The sequence below is a fragment of the Nerophis lumbriciformis genome, linkage group LG20, assembly GCF_033978685.3.
Source record: "Nerophis lumbriciformis linkage group LG20, RoL_Nlum_v2.1, whole genome shotgun sequence".
Classification (NCBI taxonomy): Eukaryota; Metazoa; Chordata; class Actinopteri; order Syngnathiformes; family Syngnathidae; genus Nerophis; species Nerophis lumbriciformis.
In genome coordinates this window covers 40,132,676-40,155,000 of record NC_084567.2, presented here as the reverse complement: position 1 = coordinate 40,155,000, position 22,325 = coordinate 40,132,676, and the positions used below count along the sequence as shown (strand labels likewise).

The 22,325-nt window shown below is 39.1% G+C and overlaps 1 protein-coding gene across 2 annotated transcripts in view; it reads right to left on the bottom strand.

The window, feature by feature from the left end:
- Positions 1–17,862, bottom strand: part of gtf3c5 (general transcription factor IIIC, polypeptide 5) — a 36,342-nt gene extending 18,480 nt beyond the window's left edge. For both annotated transcript variants that reach the window (XM_061980891.2, XM_072915361.1), the window contains exons 1-4: positions 17,576–17,862; positions 9,429–9,627; positions 5,808–6,006; positions 5,541–5,727 (exon numbers count right to left, since the gene is read on the bottom strand). In XM_061980891.2, the coding sequence (XP_061836875.2) occupies positions 5,541–5,727; positions 5,808–6,006; positions 9,429–9,627; positions 17,576–17,779 (789 nt within the window). In that variant the 5' untranslated portion in view covers positions 17,780–17,862. The remainder of the gene's footprint in view (positions 1–5,540; positions 5,728–5,807; positions 6,007–9,428; positions 9,628–17,575) is intronic.
- Between the last annotated feature and the right edge of the window lie 4,463 nt (positions 17,863–22,325).

Sequence of the window (22,325 nt, the reverse complement as noted above, 5' to 3'; positions counted from 1 at the left end):
GTCATTATATGAAATGTAGGTCTAAGTAAAACCTACATAGAGGTTTTTGTTTCATGTCTCTTAGACATTTCTACTGGAAGTTACAGGCAGTTTTGTCTGAGTTTTCTTCCTAGGAGCAGTTGTGTCTGTGTTTTCTTAGGGGCCGCTAGAGCGCAATTTTGAGTTTTGGGGTTGGGTTTTTTATTAGATCGCAATTTTTGCCAGTCCTGATGTGTGTGTCCAGTTTGGTGAGTTTTTAAGCATGTTAAGAGGGTCAAATTACAGCTCAAAGAGGCAAAAGTGACTGTTTTTAGTAAATGTTTGTTTTGAAAGGGGAATTCCTGTTGATTTTTGCTGAAGGATGTCAATGTATGAAATCTAGGTCTAAGTCAGACCTACATAGAGGTTTTTGTTTCATGTCTCTACGACATTTCTACCGGAAGTTACAAGCAGTTTTGTCTGTGTTTTTCCTAGGGGGCGCTAGAGTGCAATTTTGAGTTTTGGGGTTTGGTTTTTTTGGTTAGATGGCAATTTTCGCCAGTCCTGATGTTTTTGTCAAATATGGTGAGTTTTGAAGCATGTTAAGGGGGTCAAATTACAGCTCAAAGAGGCGGCGGAATAATAATAATAATTAAAGCTGCAAGCAGCATTGGTCGGGCCCGCGTATTTGGCAGGTGGTAGTTGTAAGTGTCCCAATACTTTTGTTTAGTTTTCGTCATAAGTGTCCCAATACTTGTGTCTACTTTTAGTCCGAATTGTCCCAATACTTTTGTCTAGTGTACCTACCTTGTCAGCATAGTGTGGGCATGCTGGTGCTTCGTGCTTTTGAGCAGCCATCTTAAAAAAGCAGCAGTGCAGCAGCATCAGCGCAGCGGCTCTTTGAAGGGTCATAAAATCAAAACCGGAGCCGGTATCAAAACTCTTTCGTCAACTTTTAATCAGAAGGGTTTAATCTCTCTCCTGTGTTAGTTTGAAGCCGAAACAACAAACGCACTCAGAGGAGATAATGTTTGAAAAAAGGTGACCGTTTTTTACAAAACTTTTGTTTTGAAGGGGGAATTGCAAACTTCCTGTTGATTTTTTGCTGGGGGTTGTCATTATATGAAATGTAGGTCTAAGTAAAACCTACATAGAGGTTTTTGTTTCATGTCTCTAAGACATTTCTACTGGAAGTTACAGGCAGTTTTGTCTGAGTTTTCTTCCTAGGAGCAGTTGTGTCTGTGTTTTCTTAGGGGCCGCTAGAGCGCAATTTTGAGTTTTGGGGTTGGGTTTTTTATTAGATCGCAATTTTTGCCAGTCCTGATGTGTGTGTCCAGTTTGGTGAGTTTTTAAGCATGTTAAGAGGGTCAAATTACAGCTCAAAGAGGCAAAAGTGACTGTTTTTAGTAAATGTTTGTTTTGAAAGGGGAATTCCTGTTGATTTTTGCTGAAGGATGTCAATGTATGAAATCTAGGTCTAAGTCAGACCTACATAGAGGTTTTTGTTTCATGTCTCTACGACATTTCTACCGGAAGTTACAAGCAGTTTTGTCTGTGTTTTTCCTAGGGGGCGCTAGAGTGCAATTTTGAGTTTTGGGGTTTGGTTTTTTGGTTAGATGGCAATTTTCGCCAGTCCTGATGTTTTTGTCAAATATGGTGAGTTTTGAAGCATGTTAAGGGGGTCAAATTACAGCTCAAAGAGGCGGCGGAATAATAATAATAATTAAAGCTGCAAGCAGCATTGGTCGGGCCCGCGTATTTGGCAGGTGGTAGTTGTAAGTGTCCCAATACTTTTGTTTAGTTTTCGTCATAAGTGTCCCAATACTTGTGTCTACTTTTAGTCCGAATTGTCCCAATACTTTTGTCTAGTGTACCTACCTTGTCAGCATAGTGTGGGCATGCTGGTGCTTCGTGCTTTTGAGCAGCCATCTTAAAAAAGCAGCAGTGCAGCAGCATCAGCGCAGCGGCTCTTTGAAGGGTCATAAAATCAAAACCGGAGCCGGTATCAAAACTCTTTCGTCAACTTTTAATCAGAAGGGTTTAACCTCTCTCCTGTGTTAGTTTGAAGCCGAAACAACAAACACGCTCAGAGGAGATAATGTTTGAAGAAAGGTGACCGTTTTTTACAAAACTTTTGTTTTGAAGGGGGAATTGCAAACTTCCTGTTGATTTTTGCTGGGGGTTGTCATTATATGAAATGTAGGTCTAAGTAAAACCTACATAGAGGTTTTTGTTTCATGTCTCTAAGACATTTCTACTGGAAGTTACAGGCAGTTTTGTTTGAGTTTTCTTCCTAGGAGCAGTTGTGTCTGTGTTTTCTTAGGGGCCGCTAGAGCGCAATTTTGAGTTTTGGGGTTGGGTTTTTTATTAGATCGCAATTTTTGCCAGTCCTGATGTGTGTGTCCAGTTTGGTGAGTTTTTAAGCATGTGAAGAGGGTCAAATTACAGCTCAAAGAGGCAAAAGTGACTGTTTTTAGTAAATGTTTGTTTTGAAAGGGGAATTCCTGTTGATTTTTGCTGAAGGATGTCAATGTATGAAATCTAGGTCTAAGTCAGACCTACATAGAGGTTTTTGTTTCATGTCTCTACGACATTTCTACCGGAAGTTACAAGCAGTTTTGTCTGTGTTTTTCCTAGGGGGCGCTAGAGTGCAATTTTGAGTTTTGGGGTTTGTTTTTTTTGGTTAGATGGCAATTTTCGCCAGTCCTGATGTTTTTGTCAAATATGGTGAGTTTTGAAGCATGTTAAGGGGGTCAAATTACAGCTCAAAGAGGCGGCGGAATAATAATAATAATTAAAGCTGCAAGCAGCATTGGTCGGGCCCGCGTATTTGGCAGGTGGTAGTTGTAAGTGTCCCAATACTTTTGTTTAGTTTTCGTCATAAGTGTCCCAATACTTGTGTCTACTTTTAGTCCGAATTGTCCCAATACTTTTGTCTAGTGTACCTACCTTGTCAGCATAGTGTGGGCATGCTGGTGCTTCGTGCTTTTGAGCAGCCATCTTAAAAAAGCAGCAGTGCAGCAGCATCAGCGCAGCGGCTCTTTGAAGGGTCATAAAATCAAAACCGGAGCCGGTATCAAAACTCTTTCGTCAACTTTTAATCAGAAGGGTTTAATCTCTCTCCTGTGTTAGTTTGAAGCCGAAACAACAAACATGCTCAGAGGAGATAATGTTTGAAGAAAGGTGACCGTTTTTTACAAAACTTTTGTTTTGAAGGGGGAATTGCAAACTTCCTGTTGATTTTTGCTGGGGGTTGTCATTATATGAAATGTAGGTCTAAGTAAAACCTACATAGAGGTTTTTGTTTCATGTCTCTAAGACATTTCTACTGGAAGTTACAGGCAGTTTTGTCTGAGTTTTCTTCCTAGGAGCAGTTGTGTCTGTGTTTTCTTAGGGGCCGCTAGAGCGCAATTTTGAGTTTTGGCGTTGGGTTTTTTATTAGATCGCAATTTTTGCCAGTCCTGATGTGTGTGTCCAGTTTGGTGAGTTTTTAAGCATGTTAAGAGGGTCAAATTACAGCTCAAAGAGGCAAAAGTGACTGTTTTTAGTAAATGTTTGTTTTGAAAGGGGAATTCCTGTTGATTTTTGCTGAAGGATGTCAATGTATGAAATCTAGGTCTAAGTCAGACCTACGTAGAGGTTTTTGTTTCATGTCTCTACGACATTTCTACCGGAAGTTACAAGCAGTTTTGTCTGTGTTTTTCCTAGGGGGCGCTAGAGTGCAATTTTGAGTTTTGGGGTTTGGTTTTTTGATTACTTTTCTCCCGAATATCTCCCGAAATTCAGGCCATGCGGACCTGACCTGTTTTCACGTCCGCTTTCCCACAATATAAACAGCGTGCCTGCCCAATCACGTTATAACTGTAGAATGATCGAGGGCGAGTTCTTGGTTTCTTATGTGGGTTTACTGTTAGGCAGTTTCATTAACGTCCTCCCAGCGCGGTAACAACAACACACAACAACAGCAGTCACGTTTCCGTCTACCGTAAAGCAGTTTGTCTGTCGTAAACAGCAATGTTGTGACACTCTTAAACAGGACAATACTGCCATCTACTGTACATGCATATGTGACAATAACATCTAGGGCTTTTAGAGAGTGCAGTGCACAACTGCGCACACAACAAGGAGACGAAGCAGAATGCATCATCAGAGAGGGTGTTCGGCATGGTTAGAAAAATAGTGACAGAGAATAGAACAAGGATGGACAATTCAACCCTTAACTCAACAATGAGTAGATGAGTGTTATGTGTGTGTATATGTGTAAATAAATGAACACTGAAATTCAAGTATTTCTTTTATATATATATATATATATATATATATATATATGTATGTGAAAAAAAATCACAAGACTACTTCATCTCTACAGGCCTGTTTCATGAGGGGTTCCCTCAATCATCAGGAGATTTTAATGGAAGCATTCACATACCATGGTTTATATAGGGCACAGAGTGGGTGGGTACAGGCTGGCGTAGGGGCGTGGTGATTGGCTCATGTGTTACCTAGGAGGTGTTTCCGTCTGTGGCGGCATGCTGATACAATTTCGCTGCGCTTGTTGAGGGATGACAGGTCTGGACGGTATATAATAAACAGTTTCTCTTTCAATTATATACCGTCCAGACCTGTCATCCCTCAACAAGCGCAGCGAAATTGTATCAGCATGCTGCCACAGACGGAAACACCTCCTAGGTAACACATGAGCCAATCACCACGCCCCTACGCCAGCCTGTACCCACCCACTCTGTGCCCTATATAAACCATGGTATGTGAATGCTTCCATTAAAATCTCCTGATGATTGAGGGAACCCCTCATGAAACAGGCCTGTAGAGATGAAGTAGTCTTGTGATTTTTTTCCCCCATACATACATATATTGCGCTCTACTACGGTATCGAGCACTATTTTTTGGATAACCTTATTAAGACATATATATATATATATATATATATATATATATGTATGAAATACCTGACTTGGTGAATTCTAGCTGTAAATATACTCCTCCCCTCTTAACCACGCCCCCAACCGCGCGCCCCCCCGCCCCCATCCCCCATCCCCCAAAATCGGAGGTCTCAAGGTAGGCAAGTATGGTCTCTCCTATTGCTATTGTACCTTTTTTTCAGCTATAGTTACATTAATCATTAGTAATGCAGCAGCCTAGTTTTGAATGGCAGGGTCCCTGCTATCACAGGTTGATTAAAATATAACATTTACATAATAAAAATCAACTACAGGCTTCCCAAATGCTGTAATAAATTAAGCATGATGAGTTGACTTGAAACTGTTTAATGTTGTACTTTTTATATGTAGAAGAAAAGTTTTGTCATTTTATTTAATCTGAGCAACAACTTGAGGCAGTTTAACGTTGATTAACGTGGGCAGAATTATTATAGTGTTCCCAATGTTAAAAGGATAAAGCCATTGTTTACAAATATGGTAAATAAATAACCAAAACATGTATATTTTGTTGAATTCTTACTGTACCGAAAATGAACCGAACCGTGACCTCTAAACTGAGGTACGTACCGAACCGAAATTTTTGTGTACCGTTACACCCCTACCTGAACGTGATTGCAAACATACCGCTGCCAGTTTTTCCTCCGCCTGCCTGTCATTGTCCCTCAGGCACATTCGCGTCCAGTTCGTCTTGGCCGCCTCCATGCACTCGCTCGGCACACTAGGATCCGCGAAACTGACGAAAACGGCATTGTGAGACCGCCGGACTCTATTCAAACCAATAAAATTGGCCTTGTTCTGTACATCTCCTTGCCTGTGTCAAGAAACGTGAAATAAAAGGTGAGCACCAAAATGAAATCAGCATCGCATCATTACTACGACGACGACGCTTACAGTTTTTGATTGACGTCGGGTCGGTAGAAATAATCCACGGGACTGTCGAGACGTGAAAAGATGGCTGGGGGGATGAAGTATGGCATGGGCTGCTCAAAGAACTCTTGCTTTTCTGGTTTGCGCAGGATAATTTTGTCATACAAAGATGCATGTTTTCCATCTTGGCTGTGCACGGCAAGGCATTGGTAGTCTGCCATCCCTGCAACAGACAAAACATGCTTTGATATTCAGGTCAGGCACACACAAACGTTCACGTTGACAAAGTTGCTCAAATCGGACCGTCACTATTTACAGTTGTGCTCATAAGTTGACATACCTTGGGACAATTTATGTTTTCTTGGCCATTCTTCAGAGAATATGAATGATAACACAAAAACCTTTCTTCCACTCATGCTTAATGGTTGTGTGAAGCTATTTATTGGCAAACAACTGTGTTTACTCTTTTTAAATCAAAATGACAAAAGAAAGTACCCAAATGACCCTGCTCAAAAGTTGACATACCCCAGTGACTTTGATCTGATAACATGCACAAAAGTTGACACAAACAGGTTTGAATGGCTAATCAAGGTTCCAATCCTCACCTGTGACATGTTTGTTTGTAATTAATGTGTGTGTATAAAAGGTCAGTGAGTTTCTGAGCTTCTGACAGACCATTGCACCTTTTCATCCAGTGCTGAACACATGTTTCTGGATTCTGAGTCATGGGGAAGGCAAAAGAATTGTCAAAGGATCTACGAGAAAAAGGTAATTGAACTGCATAAAACAGGAAAGGGGTATAAAAAGATATCCAAGGAATTGAGAATGCCAATCAGCAGTGTTCAAACGCTGATTAAGAAAATGAGGGATTCAGGTAGACCAGCAAAGATTTCAGCCACAACAGTCAGGAAAATTGTTCGAGATGCAAAGAAACATCCACAAATAACTTCCGCTGAAAAACAGGACTCTCTGAAAAATTGTGGTGTGGCTGTTTCAAGATGCACAATAAGGAGGCACTTGAAGAAAAATGGGCTGCATGGTCGAGTCGCCAGAAGAAAGCCATCACTCCAAATTACTTTGTTCCAGAAGTTTTGAGGCTTGTCTGTGTGCTGTTTGGCGTAATGTAAGCGGGGTACTTTGTGACATTTGCGCAGAAATGGCTTTCTATCACAGGTGAGGATTAGAACCTTGATTAGTAATTCAAACCTGTTTGGGTCAACTTTTGTGAATGCTATCAGATCAAAGTCACTGGGGTATGTAAACTTTTGATCAGGGTCTCATGCCTTCCACGCAACACACTCACATATATATATATATATATATGTGTTTATGTGGGGACATGCAGCCTTCCACGCAACACACTCATATATATATATATATATATATATATATATATATATATATATACATATATATATATACACAGGTAAAAGCCAGTAAATATATTTTGAAAAACTTGATTTATTTCAGTAATTGCATTCAAAAGGTGTAACTTGTACATTATATTTATTCATTGCACACAGACTGATGCATTCAAATGTTTATTTCATTTAATTTTGATGATTTGAAGTGGCAACAAATGAAAATCCAAAATTCCGTGTGTCTCAAAATTAGAATATTACTTAAGGCTAATACAAAAAAGGGATTTTTAGAAATGTTGGCCAACTGAAAAGTATGAAAATGAAAAATATGAGCATGTACAATACTCAATACTTGGTTGGAGCTCCATTTGCCTCAATTACTGCGTTAATGCGGCGTGGCATGGAGTCGATGAGTTTCTGGCACTGCTCAGGTGTTATGAGAGCCCAGGTTGCTCTGATAGTGGCCTTCAACTCTTCTGCGTTTTTGGGTCTGGCATTCTGCATCTTCCTTTTCACAATACCCCACAGATTTTCTATGGGGCTAAGGTCAGGGGAGTTGGCGGGCCAATTTAGAACAGAAATACCATGGTCCGTAAACCAGGCACGGGTAGATTTTGCGCTGTGTGCAGGCGCCAAGTCCTGTTGGAACTTGAAATCTCCATCTCCATAGAGCAGGTCAGCAGCAGGAAGCATGAAGTGCTCTAAAACTTGCTGGTAGACGGCTGCGTTGACCCTGGATCTCAGGAAACAGAGTGGACCGACACCAGCAGATGACATGGCACCCCAAACCATCACTGATGGTGGAAACTTTACACTAGACTTCAGGCAACGTGGATCCTGTGCCTCTCCTGTCTTCCTCCAGACTCTGGGACCTCGATTTCCAAAGGAAATGCAAAATTTGCATGGTTTGGGGTGCCATGTCATCTGCTGGTGTCGGTCCACTCTGTTTCCTGAGATCCAGGGTCAACGCAGCCGTCTACCAGCAAGTTTTAGAGCACTTCATGCTTCCTGCTGCTGACCTGCTCTATGGAGATGGACATTTCAAGTTCCAACAGGACTTGGCGCCTGCACACAGCGCAAAATCTACCCGTGCCTGGTTTACAGACCATGGTATTTCTGTTCTAAGTTGGCCCGCCAACTCCCCTGACCTTAGCCCCATAGAAAATCTGTGGGGTATTGTGAAAAGGAAGATGCAGAATGCCAGACCCAAAAACGCAGAAGAGTTGAAGGCCACTATCAGAGCAACCTGGGCTCTCAAAACACCTGAGCAGTGCCAGAAACTCATCGACTCCATGCCACGCCGCATTAACGCAGTAATTGAGACAAAAGGAGCTCCAACCAAGTATTGAGTATTGTACATGCTCATATTTTTCATTTTCATACTTTTCAGTTGGCCAACATTTCTAAAAATCCCTTTTTTGTATTAGCCTTAAATAATATTCTAATTTTGTGACACACGGAATTTTGGATTTTCATTTGTTGCCACTTCAAATCATCAAAATTAAATGAAATAAACATTTGAATGCATCAGTCTGTGTGCAATGAATAAATATAATGTACAAGTTACACCTTTTGAATGCAATTACTGAAATAAATCAAGTTTTTCAAAATATTCTAATTTACTGGCTTTTACCTGTATATCGTGTATCGCAATATGGCCTTAAAATATCGCAATATTAAAAAAAAGGCCATATCGCCCAGCCCTAGTTTCAATGATGCCATTTCTGTTTGTCATGTATAATTTTGTCTATTTTGTGTTTATCCTTGAATAAACATGTCAGTTTCTTGTTACCGACCATTGTGTATTATTCAAACTCCCCTAATTCAGCTGGCTAGTTGTTATCAAGAGTACTAAAACCCTTTTCAACATGATTCTGACAACTAAGTAGGCTGAATAACTTTAAACTTTAATACATGCTCGGATAGGCCAGTATCGGTCAGTATCGGTATCGGATCGGAAATGCAAAAACAATATCCGTATCGGATCGGAAGTGCAAAAACCTGGATCGGGACATCCCTAAATAAGCCGCAACGATTTCGAAGACGCTTCTAGGATACTACTACTCACCAATGTGGCAGAAAATAAAGTTTTATCACTGGAGCGGTAGACGAAAAGGAATGGCAAAGCGCACACACACACACTCACACACACACACACACACACACACACACACACACACACACACACACACACACACACACACACACACACACACACACACACACACACACACACACACACACACACACCCACCAAGACGGCACAAGAAGCTATCAATCAAACCTTGAAATTTATACGTCGTTCCAATGACTCCGAGTATCTCCATGTTGACCTCGGCAACTTTATTGTCTTTTTTGCGGACTCGCCTTCGCACCTTGAGAAGGAGGTTGTTGGACGAGTAGCGGTTTCCACACAGAAAATGGCAGAAAGGGTCCGCGGGTCGGTAGCGCAGCTCGAGCCGCAGATTCGGGTGAGCGTAGGTCTATGGGATGAGAAATGACAAATGTGAAAATAACTGCTTTTGACAAAATACATGATTATTAGTGATGGGTCCGGCAACACCGATGCAACACCGATGCATCGGCGCATGCGTCGAGCTCATAGAGCAAAACCCTGTGTCGGTGCGCTTACCGCTTTTAGAAAGTCACGTGACCGATCATGAGCTGTTTTGGTCACGTGACCGATACGCGAACTGTGTCGCACTGACGCCTCCTCTGTGCCCTGTGAGCGTGTCTTTTCTACAGCCGGAGAAATAATAACTAAGTAGAGAAATCGTCTAAAATGTAATACGTCGGAAAAACTTTTTTTTTTTTTTTTAAATAAAAATGTGTAAAAAAATAAAATTAAAAAAATTCCCAGTCCACAATCATCCACAACACGTTCTCTTAGATTTCCATGTTATGATACATGTTCACATTATTTATTGACTGTATCTAAAAAAGATAAAAATATATTTTTATTTAAATGAAGATATGAAATAATCCTAAATGAAATACGATGACTTGGTTTATATTATTGTATATACTAGGGCAGGGGTCACCAACGCGGTGCCCGCGGTCACCAGGTAGCCCGTAAGGACCAGTTCACACCTGTTCTAAAAATAGCTCAAAAGAGCAGCACTTACCAGTGAGCTGCCTCTATTTTTTTAAATTGTATTTATTTACTAGCAAGCTGGTCTCGCTTTGCTCGACATTTTTAATTCTAAAAGAGACAAAACTCAAATAGAATTTGAAAATCCAAGAAAATATCTTAAAGACTTGGTCTTCACTTGGAATAAGCGGTAGAAAATGGATGGATGGATGGGTCTTCACTTGTTTAAATAAATTCATTTATTTTTTACTTTGCTTCTTATTACTTTTAGAAATACAATTTTAGAGACAAAATACAACCTTAAAAATGATTTTAGGATTTTTAAACAAATATACCTTTTTACCTTTTAAATTTCTTCCTCTTCTTTCCTGACAATTTAAATCAATGTTCAAGTAAAAAAAAATTTTTTTTTTATTGTAAAGAATAATAAATATTTTAGCTTCTGTTTTTTCGACGAAGAATATTTGTGAAATATTTCTTCAAACTTACTATGATTAAAATTCAAAAAAATTATTCTGGCAAATCTAGAAAATCTGTAGAATCAAATTTAAATCTTATTTCAAAGTATTTTGAATTTCTTTTAAAATTTTTGTTCTGGAAAATCTAGAAGAAATACTGATTTGTCTTTGTTAGAAATATAGCTTGGTCCAATTTGTTAAATATTCTAACAAAGTGCAGATTGGATTTTAACCAATTTAAAACATGTCATCAAAAGTCTAAAATGTATCTTAATCAGGAAAAATTACTAATGATGTTCCATAAATTATTATTTTTCATTTTTTCAAAAAGATTCAAATGAGCTAGTTTTTCTCTTCTTTTTGTCGGTTGAATTTTGAATTTTAAAGAGTCGAAATTGAAGATAAACTATGTTTCAAAATTTTATTTAAATTTTTTTCGTGTTTTCTCCTCTTTTAAACCGTTCAATTAAGTGTTTTTTTTCATCATTTATTCTCTACAAAAAACCTTCCGTAAAAGGAAAGAAAAATGTACGACGGAATGACAGACAGAAATACCCATTTTTTTATATATATATATAAATGTATTTATTTAGCTATTCTTGTTTAAATCACACTTACGTGTAACTTACAAATGACAATATATTTATTTATTTAAGTGTGTATCAAACTGGTAGCCCTTCGCATTAATCAGTACCCAAGAAGTAGTTTTTGGTTTCAAAAAGGTTGGTGACCCCTGTACTAGGGCATCAAATCAGTGTCAGTTGAGTCGGTCCATAGGTTGCCTGTAGGGATTTTTAATGTCCAGCAGATGTCAGTATTTAGTGACACAGTATCGACACAGTATCAATACAGTTTTGCAATGTGTCGAAACGCTTCATGACGCCTCATCAACCCATCACTAACGTTTACCAAACAATCTGTCACTCCTAATCGCTAAATCCCATAAAATCTTATACGTCTAGTCTCTTACGTGAATGAGATAAATAATATTATTTGATATTTTACGCTAATGTGTTAATCATTTCACACATAAGTCGCTCCTGAGTATAAGTCGCAACTATGAAAAAAACTGCGACTTATAGTCCGAAAAATACGGTATATAATAGTCTCCTTTTCAGGTGAGAGAGGACGCTAAAGGCACGCCCCCAATATTGTTTTCCGGGTGGAAATTGGGAGAAATTCGGGAGAACTAGAGATGCGCGGTTTGCGGGCACAACTGCGGAGTCCGCGGATTATCCACGGATCGGGCGGATGAAATTTAAAAAAATTAGATTTTATCCGTGGGTCGGGTCGGGCGGTTGAAATTAAAAAAAAATTAGATTTTAAATAGATTCAGGCGGGTGGCAGTTAAACCAATTGGGAAATATATATACATAGTTAAATGTTGTTACCCACATACGAAAAACGAGCAGGCACCTGCAGCATATGCCACAACAGAAGAAGAAAAAAAAAAGAGATGGACACTTTTACGGAGCGGAGAAGGGACGCCTCGCCGGGGTCCGGGACCGAGGCCCCTTCCCCCGAGAGGGCCCCACCGGGAGCCGTAGCTGAGGCGATCCGCGAGAAGGGCCCGACGCACGTCCAGGGTCACCACCGCGCCCACCGCACCGACACCCCGCCTCGTCCGCCTTCGCCGCGGCCGGCGTCACGCGCAGCAGGTAAGCAGCTTACCTGCCCGCCACCCCCGTGGCTGGGGGCTCGTAACAGGGGTCACTCCGCGCGCGCCGCCCGCGCAGCTTACCTGCCCGCCACCCCTGTTGCCGGGGGCGCGTAACAGGGGTCACTCCGCGCGCAGTGCGCTCACGAAAGGGGTGGGGCTCACCCTGGTTGATATAGACAGCAGCTAGGACGGTGGCCATGGAAGTCGGAACCCGCTAAGGAGTGTGTAACAACCCACCTGTCGAATCAACTAGCCCTGAAAATGGATGGCGCTGGAGCGTCGGGCCCATACCCGGTCGACGGCGCCGGCAGCGAGATGCGCTTGGAGGTGCGCTCAGCGCGGCTCCCATATGATTGCGCACTGGTGTGCGCCTGGGTCGTGACAGCGTGGCACGCGAATGTCTGTGCTGCATTGGATCAGTCTCCTTTCTTTAACAGGCAAAAGCTTTATAACCTCACTAATGCCTTGCATCGTCTATACTAGATATATAACAACGGGCGGGTGCGGTTCTGATCAAATGTTACATCGGGTGGATGGCGGATGGTTGACGACTTTCTGATGCGGTTGCGGATGACATAATTGCCTATCCGCGCATCTCTAGCAAGTACGTTGGCAAGTATGCCATAAAGACATGGATGACAGAGTCCGGTGTGGATGAACTTGACTGGCCTGCACAGAGTCCTGACCTGAACCCGATAGAACACCTTTGGGATGAATGAGAACGGAGACTGAGAGCTAGGCCTTCTTCAGTGTGTGCCCTCACCAATGCGCTTTTGGAGGAACGGTGGAAAATTCCTATTAACACATACCTGCCAACTTTTGAAATCAGAAAAACCTAGTAGCCAGGGTCCAGGGTAGGTCCAGGACAAAGTCCTGGTGGGGGGTTACTTCGCCCCCCTCGACGCAAAATGATTATTAGCATTCAGACAGGTTAAAATGTTGCTAAAACCATCACTTTTCTATCAGTCACAGTGACTTTTCAAAACAAAAATATTACAGCAAAAATCATATGGGTTGATTGACATGTTTATTCTGCAAGCTAACTTCAATAGTTTGAAATTATTTTGACAGTTAATGCCAGTTATCCTGTCAACCTTTCACAAGACTTCAATTTGTTCATTGAAAGTATAAACAGTATAAACACTTTTTACAGTAAACAAATGGTAAAACAGTACTAAACAATTCCATTAAAAAAAAAAATTGGTGTCATTATTAACTTTCTGTCCAAGCTTGTATAATCTACTGCCTTGTTCAATTGTAAAAAATATTCTGTGCCTAAAATTCACATTTCTATCACAATTATCATACTGTAAAAATGGTAAGCTAACTTCATTAAAATTAATAGTCCTGTCAATAGCATGGAATTACAATTCAAATGTAGTTTTTTTTGTAAGCCTTTCAAAAGAATTCAAAATATGAAAAATTCATGAAAATTAATTTAAGCCATCAGACACTTGAAAAGTGGCACATCACATCTCTAATGTAATCATTTTAACTTTTCAACAGAAATAGCACTGCAAAAATATTAAGGACATACTTCTGTATTTTGGTAGTTATGCTGTCAACATTTAACAAGATTTCTTCAACTTGGACTTGAAAGCATAAATAGTATAAACACTTTTAACAGTATAACAGTACTAAACAATTCCAATAGATAACATTGGTGTCATTACCTTTTTGTGGCTAAAATCCAAATTTATTCTATCAGATTGATCATACTGCAAAAATGATATGGTAACTTTATGATAAGTTTACTTGAAGTGGCATAAAACACTGAAAGTGATTGTTCCTATAACCCCTTTGTTTCAAATGTTTGTTCCACTTGTGGCAGTCGGGCACCAGCATACCGTCTTTGACAACTTGAAGTGGCATAAAACACTGAAAGTGATTGTTCCTATAACCCCTTTGTTTTAAATGTTTTATGCCACTTCAAGTTGTCAAAGACGTGCTGTGAAATACAGCCGACAGGATTGCGCACCAAACACGAAGCAAGGCCAAAGCGCATGCATGGTGCAGGAGAACAAAGGACTTCTTTCATTTAAGGTTTGTGATAAACCATCAAACTCATTCGTTAAAAGGACTCTATAGTAATATAAAGCTAGTTTTTCTGGACATTATCATGCAAGAAAAGTTTATTTTTGGGACCGCGATCACCCCGTAATGATTTTTAAAGGTTGCATTACAAACATTTAACTGTCCCATGTGATCAGCCAGTGCGATTGGAAGTCCATGCTCAATTATTGCCTCCGTAAATAAAACTTCGGCATTTATCACATCCAAAGAATCTGTTTGGGCGACGAAAAACGTTGAAAGTTTTCCACTTGTATCGCTAGCAACGGCATTAGACTTGTGTTTTTTTGTCCCGACGTGGTCTTTTACATCGCTAATTCCTCCGTGTCCGATCGAAAAATCTTGTCTGCACAAGGTGCAATTCGCGTAGTTTTCACCCTTTTTGGAAACGGATAATTATTCCCGGATAGGCTTTTGAATATTCTTCACGGAATGACTGCAGTTTTCTTTTCGGTTTAAGACTCGTTTGCGATTTGTCTCCGGCTGATTCCATGATTCGTTTGGAAACAATGGCAACAGGTGCCTCGTGCTTGGCAGCGATGCTATAAATAGCCTCGCGCATGGCATTCGGAATGGCTCGATAGGAAGTTACGGGAAGCAGTGTCGATTGTCATTGTTGTTACGCGATTTCGTGAATAAAACTTTAAAAAAAAAAAAAAAAAATTTAATTAATGAAAAAACGTATTTTTTATCACTGCAACCCTAACCCGGAATAGGTTGATGAAAACCGTACTAATTACGGGAAAACTGGAGTAGTTGGCAGGTATGAGGCAGCATACCCCTTCCCCTTCCAGCTGTCCTGGATGAACTGAAATTCTTTTTTTCCAATCATTTTGGAACTTGCAAGCATACTTCTTCTTCTTGATCGTCGTCGCCATGTCTCTTCTTCGTTCTTCTGCTTCGTCTCTGTTATGTTTTTGGACATTACTACTTGCCGTAGTTTTGAAGCAATGCATGATGGGAATCCGGATGTTGTGTGTCAGTGTATCAACATGCCGGCTGGAATAAATACACGCTGAGAAATAGCTCCGTGCCTGCATACTTTATGGGTTGTAGATAAACCTATGGATAACTGAGACATATATACCGTATTTTTCGGACTATAAGTCGCTCCGGAGTATAAGTCGCACCGGCCGAAAATGCATAATAAAGAAAGAAAAAAACATATATACAGTAAGTCGCACTGGAGTATAAGTCGCATTTTTTGGGGAAATCCATTTGATAAAAGCCAACACCAAGAATAGACATTTGAAAGGCAATTTAAAATAAATCAAGAATAGTGAACAACAGGCTGAATAAGTGTACGTTATATGAGGCATAAATAACCAACTGGTATGTTAACGTAACATATTATGGTAAGAGTCATTCAAATAACTATAACATATAGAACATTACCAAACAATCTGTCACTCCTAATCGCTAAATCCCATGAAATATTATACGTCTAGTCTCTTACGTGAATGAGATCAATAATATTATTTTATATTTTATGCTAATGTGTTAACAATTTCACACATAAGTCGCTCCTGAGTATAAGTCGCAACTATGAAAAAAACTGCGACTTATAGTCCGAAAAATACGGTATATAATAGTCTCCTTTTCAGGTGAGAGAGGACGCTAAAGGCACGCCCCCAATATTGTTTTCCGGGTGGCAATTGGGAGAAATTCGGGAGAACTAGAGATGCGCGGTTTGCGGGCACAACCGCGGAGTCCGCGGATTATCCGCGGATCGGGCGGATGAAATTAAAAAAAATTAGATTTTATCCGCGGGTCGGGTCGGGCGGTTGAAATAAAAAAAAATTAGATTTTAAATAGATTCAGGCGGGTGGCAGTTAAACCAATTGGGAAATATATATACATAGTTAAATGTTGTTACCCACATACGAAAAACGAGCAGGCACCTGCAGCATATGCCACAACAGAAGAAGAAAAAAAAGAAGAGATGGACACTTTTACGGAGCGGAGAAGGGACGCCTCGCCGGGGTCCGGGACCGAGGCCCCTTCCCCCGAGAGGGCCCCACCGGGAGCCGTAGCTGAGGCGATCCGCGAGAAGGGCCCGACGCACGTCCAGGGTCACCACCGCGCCCACCGCACCGACACCCCGCCTCGTCCGCCTTCGCCGCGGCCGGCGTCACGCGCAGCAGGTAAGCAGCTTACCTGCCCGCCACCCCCGTGGCCGGGGGCTCGTAACAGGGGTCACTCCGCGCGCGCCGCCCGCGCAGCTTACCTGCCCGCCACCCCTGTTGCCGGGGGCGCGTAACGGGGGTCACTCCGCGCGCAGTGCGCTCACGAAAAGGGGTGGGGCTCACCCTGGTTGATATAGACAGCAGGACGGTGGCCATGGATGTCGGAACCCGCTAAGGAGTGTGTAACAACCCACCTGTCGAATCAACTAGCCCTGAAAATGGATGGCGCTGGAGCGTCGGGCCCATACCCGGCCGTCGCCGGCAGCGAGACGCGCTTGGAGGTGCGCTCAGCGCGGCTCCCATATGATTGCGCACTGGTGTGCGTCTGGGCCGTGACAGCGTGGCACGCGAATGTCTGTGCTGCATTGGATCAGTCTCCTTTCTTTAACAGGCAAAAGCTTTATAACCTCACTAATGCCTTGCATCGTCTATATTAGATATATATAACAACGGGCGGGTGCGGTTCTGATCAAATGCTACATCGGGTGGATGGCGGATGGTTGACGACTTTCTGATGCGGTTGCGGATGAAATAATTGCCTATCCGCGCATCTCTAGCAAGCACGTTGGCAAGTATGCCATAAAGACATGGATGACAAGAGTCCGGTGTGGATGAACTTGACTGGCCTGCACAGAGTCCTGACCTGAACCCGATAGAACACCTTTGGGATGAATGAGAACGGAGACTGAGAGCTAGGCCTTCTTCAGTGTGTGCCCTCACCAATGCGCTTTTGGAAGAACGGTGGAAAATTCCTAAACCTTGTGGACAGCCTTCCCAGAAAAGTTGAAGCTGTAATAGCTGCAAAAGGTGCCATATTGACCCCTATGGGTTAGGAATGGGATGGCACTTCAAGTTCATATGTGAGTCAAGGCAGGTGGCCAAATACTTAATATACAATACCAAATTTTAGTGTTGTTCTACTAAACACAAGCTATGATTCTATGTTTCAAGTTCTATCAGGCTTACTTTAGACATGGTTAGTTCTCCACCCAGCGTGTGCAGCATCTTGTCCACACTAGCAATGATGGCAGGATACTCCACACACACCAGCTTCAAGTCCTGCAGCTCCAAAGTGGACGAGCAGCCCGCCACTTCGTCGCCGTCACTCAACCCGGAGACGGTCAGCTCTTTGAGGGTTAACCCTATTTTCAAATCCGTCGCCTCCTCCATTGAGAATATGATATTTCATACAATATTGTATCTGTAAATTCTGAAGGTAAGGAAACACAAACCGGAAATGTCCCCACTTTTAAAGCAGTTTAAACCGGATAGGGAGAGATCACACAAAACAACTCCGACTAGAAACGCGAGCCTAAACTGTTTTTGTTCTTCTTATTTTTTTTTTTTGATAAATCAAATCAGACCATGTTTCAACATTTTTTTTAATAATCGGACCCATTAGCAATTGATTGTGTATGCCTTTATAAAATTAATATTTCGGTTGTCATTCCTCAAATATCAGAATCAGATTTTTTCTTTTTTTGCCATTGTTTGAGAACGGGTTCACAAACTAGGAATTTTTCTTGGTGCAATTATTGAACATAAAACACATATTTGGTAATAAAAAGAGCTGTAACTGAGCTATCAGATCTTGTTGTAGTTCATGTGCCATAATATATAGTATAGATCATCGCAATTTACATTCACACATTTTTAAATCAGTCAGAGTCGGTCACGACGTGAGTTATATATATATATATATATATATATATATATATTTTTATAAATTACTTAATCAAATAAATAACTTATCAAAATAAATAAAATAGTAGGAAAAAATAACCGGAAATGTCCCCACTCTCAAGCAGGTTAAACCGGGTGGGATGAGATTACAAAACAACTCCGACTACAAACGCGAGCGGGCTCATATGTTCCGAGGCTAAACTGTTTTTTTTTTTCTTGTTTTTTTTTTGATAAATCAAATCAGACCATGTTTCAAAACATTTTTTAATGATCAGACTCATTAAAAATTGATTGTGTATGCATTTATAAACAATAATATTTCGGTTGTCATTCCCCTAATATATAGTATGGATACGAGCACATTTTTTAATCAGTCAGAGTCGGTCACGACGTGAGTTATATATATATATTTTTTTTTATAAATTACTTAATCAAATAAATAACTTATCAAAATAAATAAAATAGTAGGAAAAAATAACCGGAAATGTCCCCACTCTCAAGCAGGTTAAACCGGGTGGGATGAGATTACAAAACAACTCCGACTAGAAACGCGAGTGGGCTCATATGTTCCGAGGCTAAACTGTTTTTTTTTTTTCTTTTTTTTTTTTGATAAATCAAATCAAACCATGTTTCAAAACATTTTTTAATGATCAGACTCATTAGCAATTGATTGTGTATGCATTTATAAAAAAAATTATATTTCGGTTGTCATTCCTCTAATATATAGTATGGATACGAGCACATTTTTAAATCAGTCAGAGTTGTATTTTTTTTCTATAAATTACTTAATCAAATAAATAACTTATCAAAAATAAATACAATATCTAATCAAGAGAACTTGTCTAACAATTAGCCACACAATACTGTATCTTTAAATGCTGAAAGTAGTGGTACACAATAAGGAAACACAAACCGGAAATATCCCCACTTTTTTTTTTTTTTTTTTCATTTTATAAACCTTTATAAATTTCAACATTTACAAACAGTTGAGGAATAATAATCAAATTAAGTACAAAACAGTACAAAATAGTACAAAAACAGTACAACACAGCAATATCAATATCAATTTCGTATAAAACAGAAATATCCCCACTTTCAAGCAGTTTAAACCGGATGAGAAGAGATTACAAAACAACTCCGACTAGAAACGCGAGCGGGCTCATAGGTTCCGAGGCTAAACTGTTTTTTTTTTTTTTTTCATTTTTCTTTTTTTTTTGATAAATCAAATCAGACCATGTTTCAAAACATTTTTTAATGATCAGACTCATTAGCAATTGATTGTGTATGCATTTATAAACAATAATATTTCGGTTGTCATTCCTCTAATATATAGTATGGATACGTGCACATTTTTAAATCAGTCAGAGTTGGTCACGACGTGAGTTATATATTTTTTTTATATAAATTACTCAATCAAATAAATAACTTATTAAAATAATAAATAAAATAGTAGTGCGACGCACTACTATTTTATTTATTTTGATAAGGAAAAAATTACCGGAAATGTCCCCACTCTCAAGCAGGTTAAACCGGGTGAGATGAGATTACAAAATAACTCCGACTAGAAACGCGAGTGGGCTCATATGTTCCGAGGCTAAACTGTTTTTTTTTTTCTTTTTTTTTCGTTTTTTTTTGATGAATCAAATCAGACCATGTTTCAAAACATTTTTTTAATGATCAGACTCATTAGCAATTGATTGTGTATGCATTTATAAACAATAATATTTCGGTTGTCATTCCTCTAATATATAGTATGGATACGGGCACATTTTTAAATCAGTCAGAGTTGGCCACGACGTGAGTTATATATTTTTTTTATATAAATTACTCAATCAAATAAATAACTTATCAAAATAAATAAAATAGTAGTGCGACGCACTACTATTTTATTTATTTTGATAAGGAAAAAATTACCGGAAATGTCCCCACTCTCAAGCAGGTTAAACCGGGTGGGATGAGATTACAAAACAACTCCGACTAGAAACGCGAGTGGGCTCATATGTTCCGAGGCTAAACTGTTTTTTTTTTTCTTTTTTTTTCTTTTTTTTTTGATGAATCAAATCAGACCATGTTTCAAAACATTTTTTTAATGATCAGACTCATTAGCAATTGATTGTGTATGCATTTATAAACAATAATATTTCGGTTGTCATTCCTCTAATATATAGTATGGATACGGGCACATTTTTAAATCAGTCAGAGTTGTATTTTTTTTCCATAAATTACTTAATCAAATAAATAACTTATCAAAATAAATTAAATATCTAATCAAGAGAACTTGTCTAACAATTAGCCACGCAATACCGTATCTTTAAATGCTGAAAGTAGTGGTACACAATAAGGAAACACAAACCGGAAATATCCCCACTTTTTTTTTTTGTGTTTCATTTTATAAACCTTTATTTATTAATTTCAACATTTACAAACAGTTGAGGAATGATAATCAAATTAAGTACAAAAACAGTACAAAACAGCAATATCAATATCAATATAGTATAAAACAGAAATATCCCCACTTTCAAGCAGTTTAAACCGGATGAGAAGAGATTACAAAACAACTCCGACTAGAAACGCGAGCGGGCTCATAGGTTCCGAGGCTAAACTGTTTTCTTTTTTCGTTTTTTTTTTGATAAATCAAATCAGACCATGTTTCAAAACATTTTTTAATGATCAGACTCATTAGCAATTGATTGTGTATGCATTTATAAACAATAATATTTCGGTTGTCATTCCTCTAATATATAGTATGGATACGGGCACATTTTTAAATCAGTCAGAGTTGGTCACGACGAGAGTTGTATTTTTTTTCCATAAATTACTTAATCAAATAAATAACTTATCAAAAATAAATACAATATCTAATCAAGAGAACTTGTCTAACAATTAGCCACACAATACTGTATCTTTAAATGCTGAAAGTAGTGGTACACAATAAGGAAACACAAACCGGAAATATCCCCACTTTTTTTTTTGTTTCAATTTATAAACCTTTATTTATAAATTTCAACATTTACAAACAGTTGAGGAATAATAATCAAATTAAGTACAAAACAATACAAAATAGTACAAAAACAGTACAACACAGCAATATCAATATCAATATAGTATAAAACAGAAATATCCCCACTTTCAAGCAGTTCAAACCGGATGAGAAGAGATTACAAAACAACTCCGACTAGAAACGCGAGCGGGCTCATATGTTCCGAGGCTACACTGTTTTTTTTTTTCTGTTGTTTTTTTTGATAAATCAAATCAGACCATGTTTCAAAACATTTTTTAATGATCAGACTCATTAGCAATTGATTGTGTATGCATTTATAAACAATAATATTTCGGTTGTCATTCCTCTAATATATAGTATGGATACGGGCACATTTTTAAATCAGTCAGAGTTGGTCACGACGTGAGTTGTATTTTTTTCCATGAATTACTTAATCAAATAAATAACTTATCAAAATAAATATAATATCTAATCAAGAGAACTTGTCTAACAATTAGCCACACAATACTGTATCTTTAAATGCTGAAAGTAGTGGTACACAATAAGGAAACACAAACCGGAAATATCCCCACTTTTTTTATTTTATTTTATAAACCTTTATTTATAAATTTCAACATTTATAAACAGTTCAGGAATAATAATACAATTAAGTACAAAAACAGTACAAAACAGCAATATCAATATCAATATAGTATAAAACAGAAATAAATATCCCCACTTTCAAGCAGTTTAAACCGGATGAGAAGAGATTACAAAACAACTCCGACTAGAAACGCGAGCAGGCTCATAGGTTCCGACCCTAAACTGTTTTTGTTTTTCTCATTTTTATTGATAAACCAAATCAAATCAAACCATGTTTCAAAAAATGTTTTAATGGTCAGACTCTTTAGCGATTGATTGGGTATGCATTTCTAAAATTAATATTTCAGTTGTCATTCCCCTAAGATTTTATTTTTATTTTTTAAATACTTTTTTTTATTGAACAACAAACATACATTTATAATTCACTCAACAGTCAAGGCACTTTCAAGG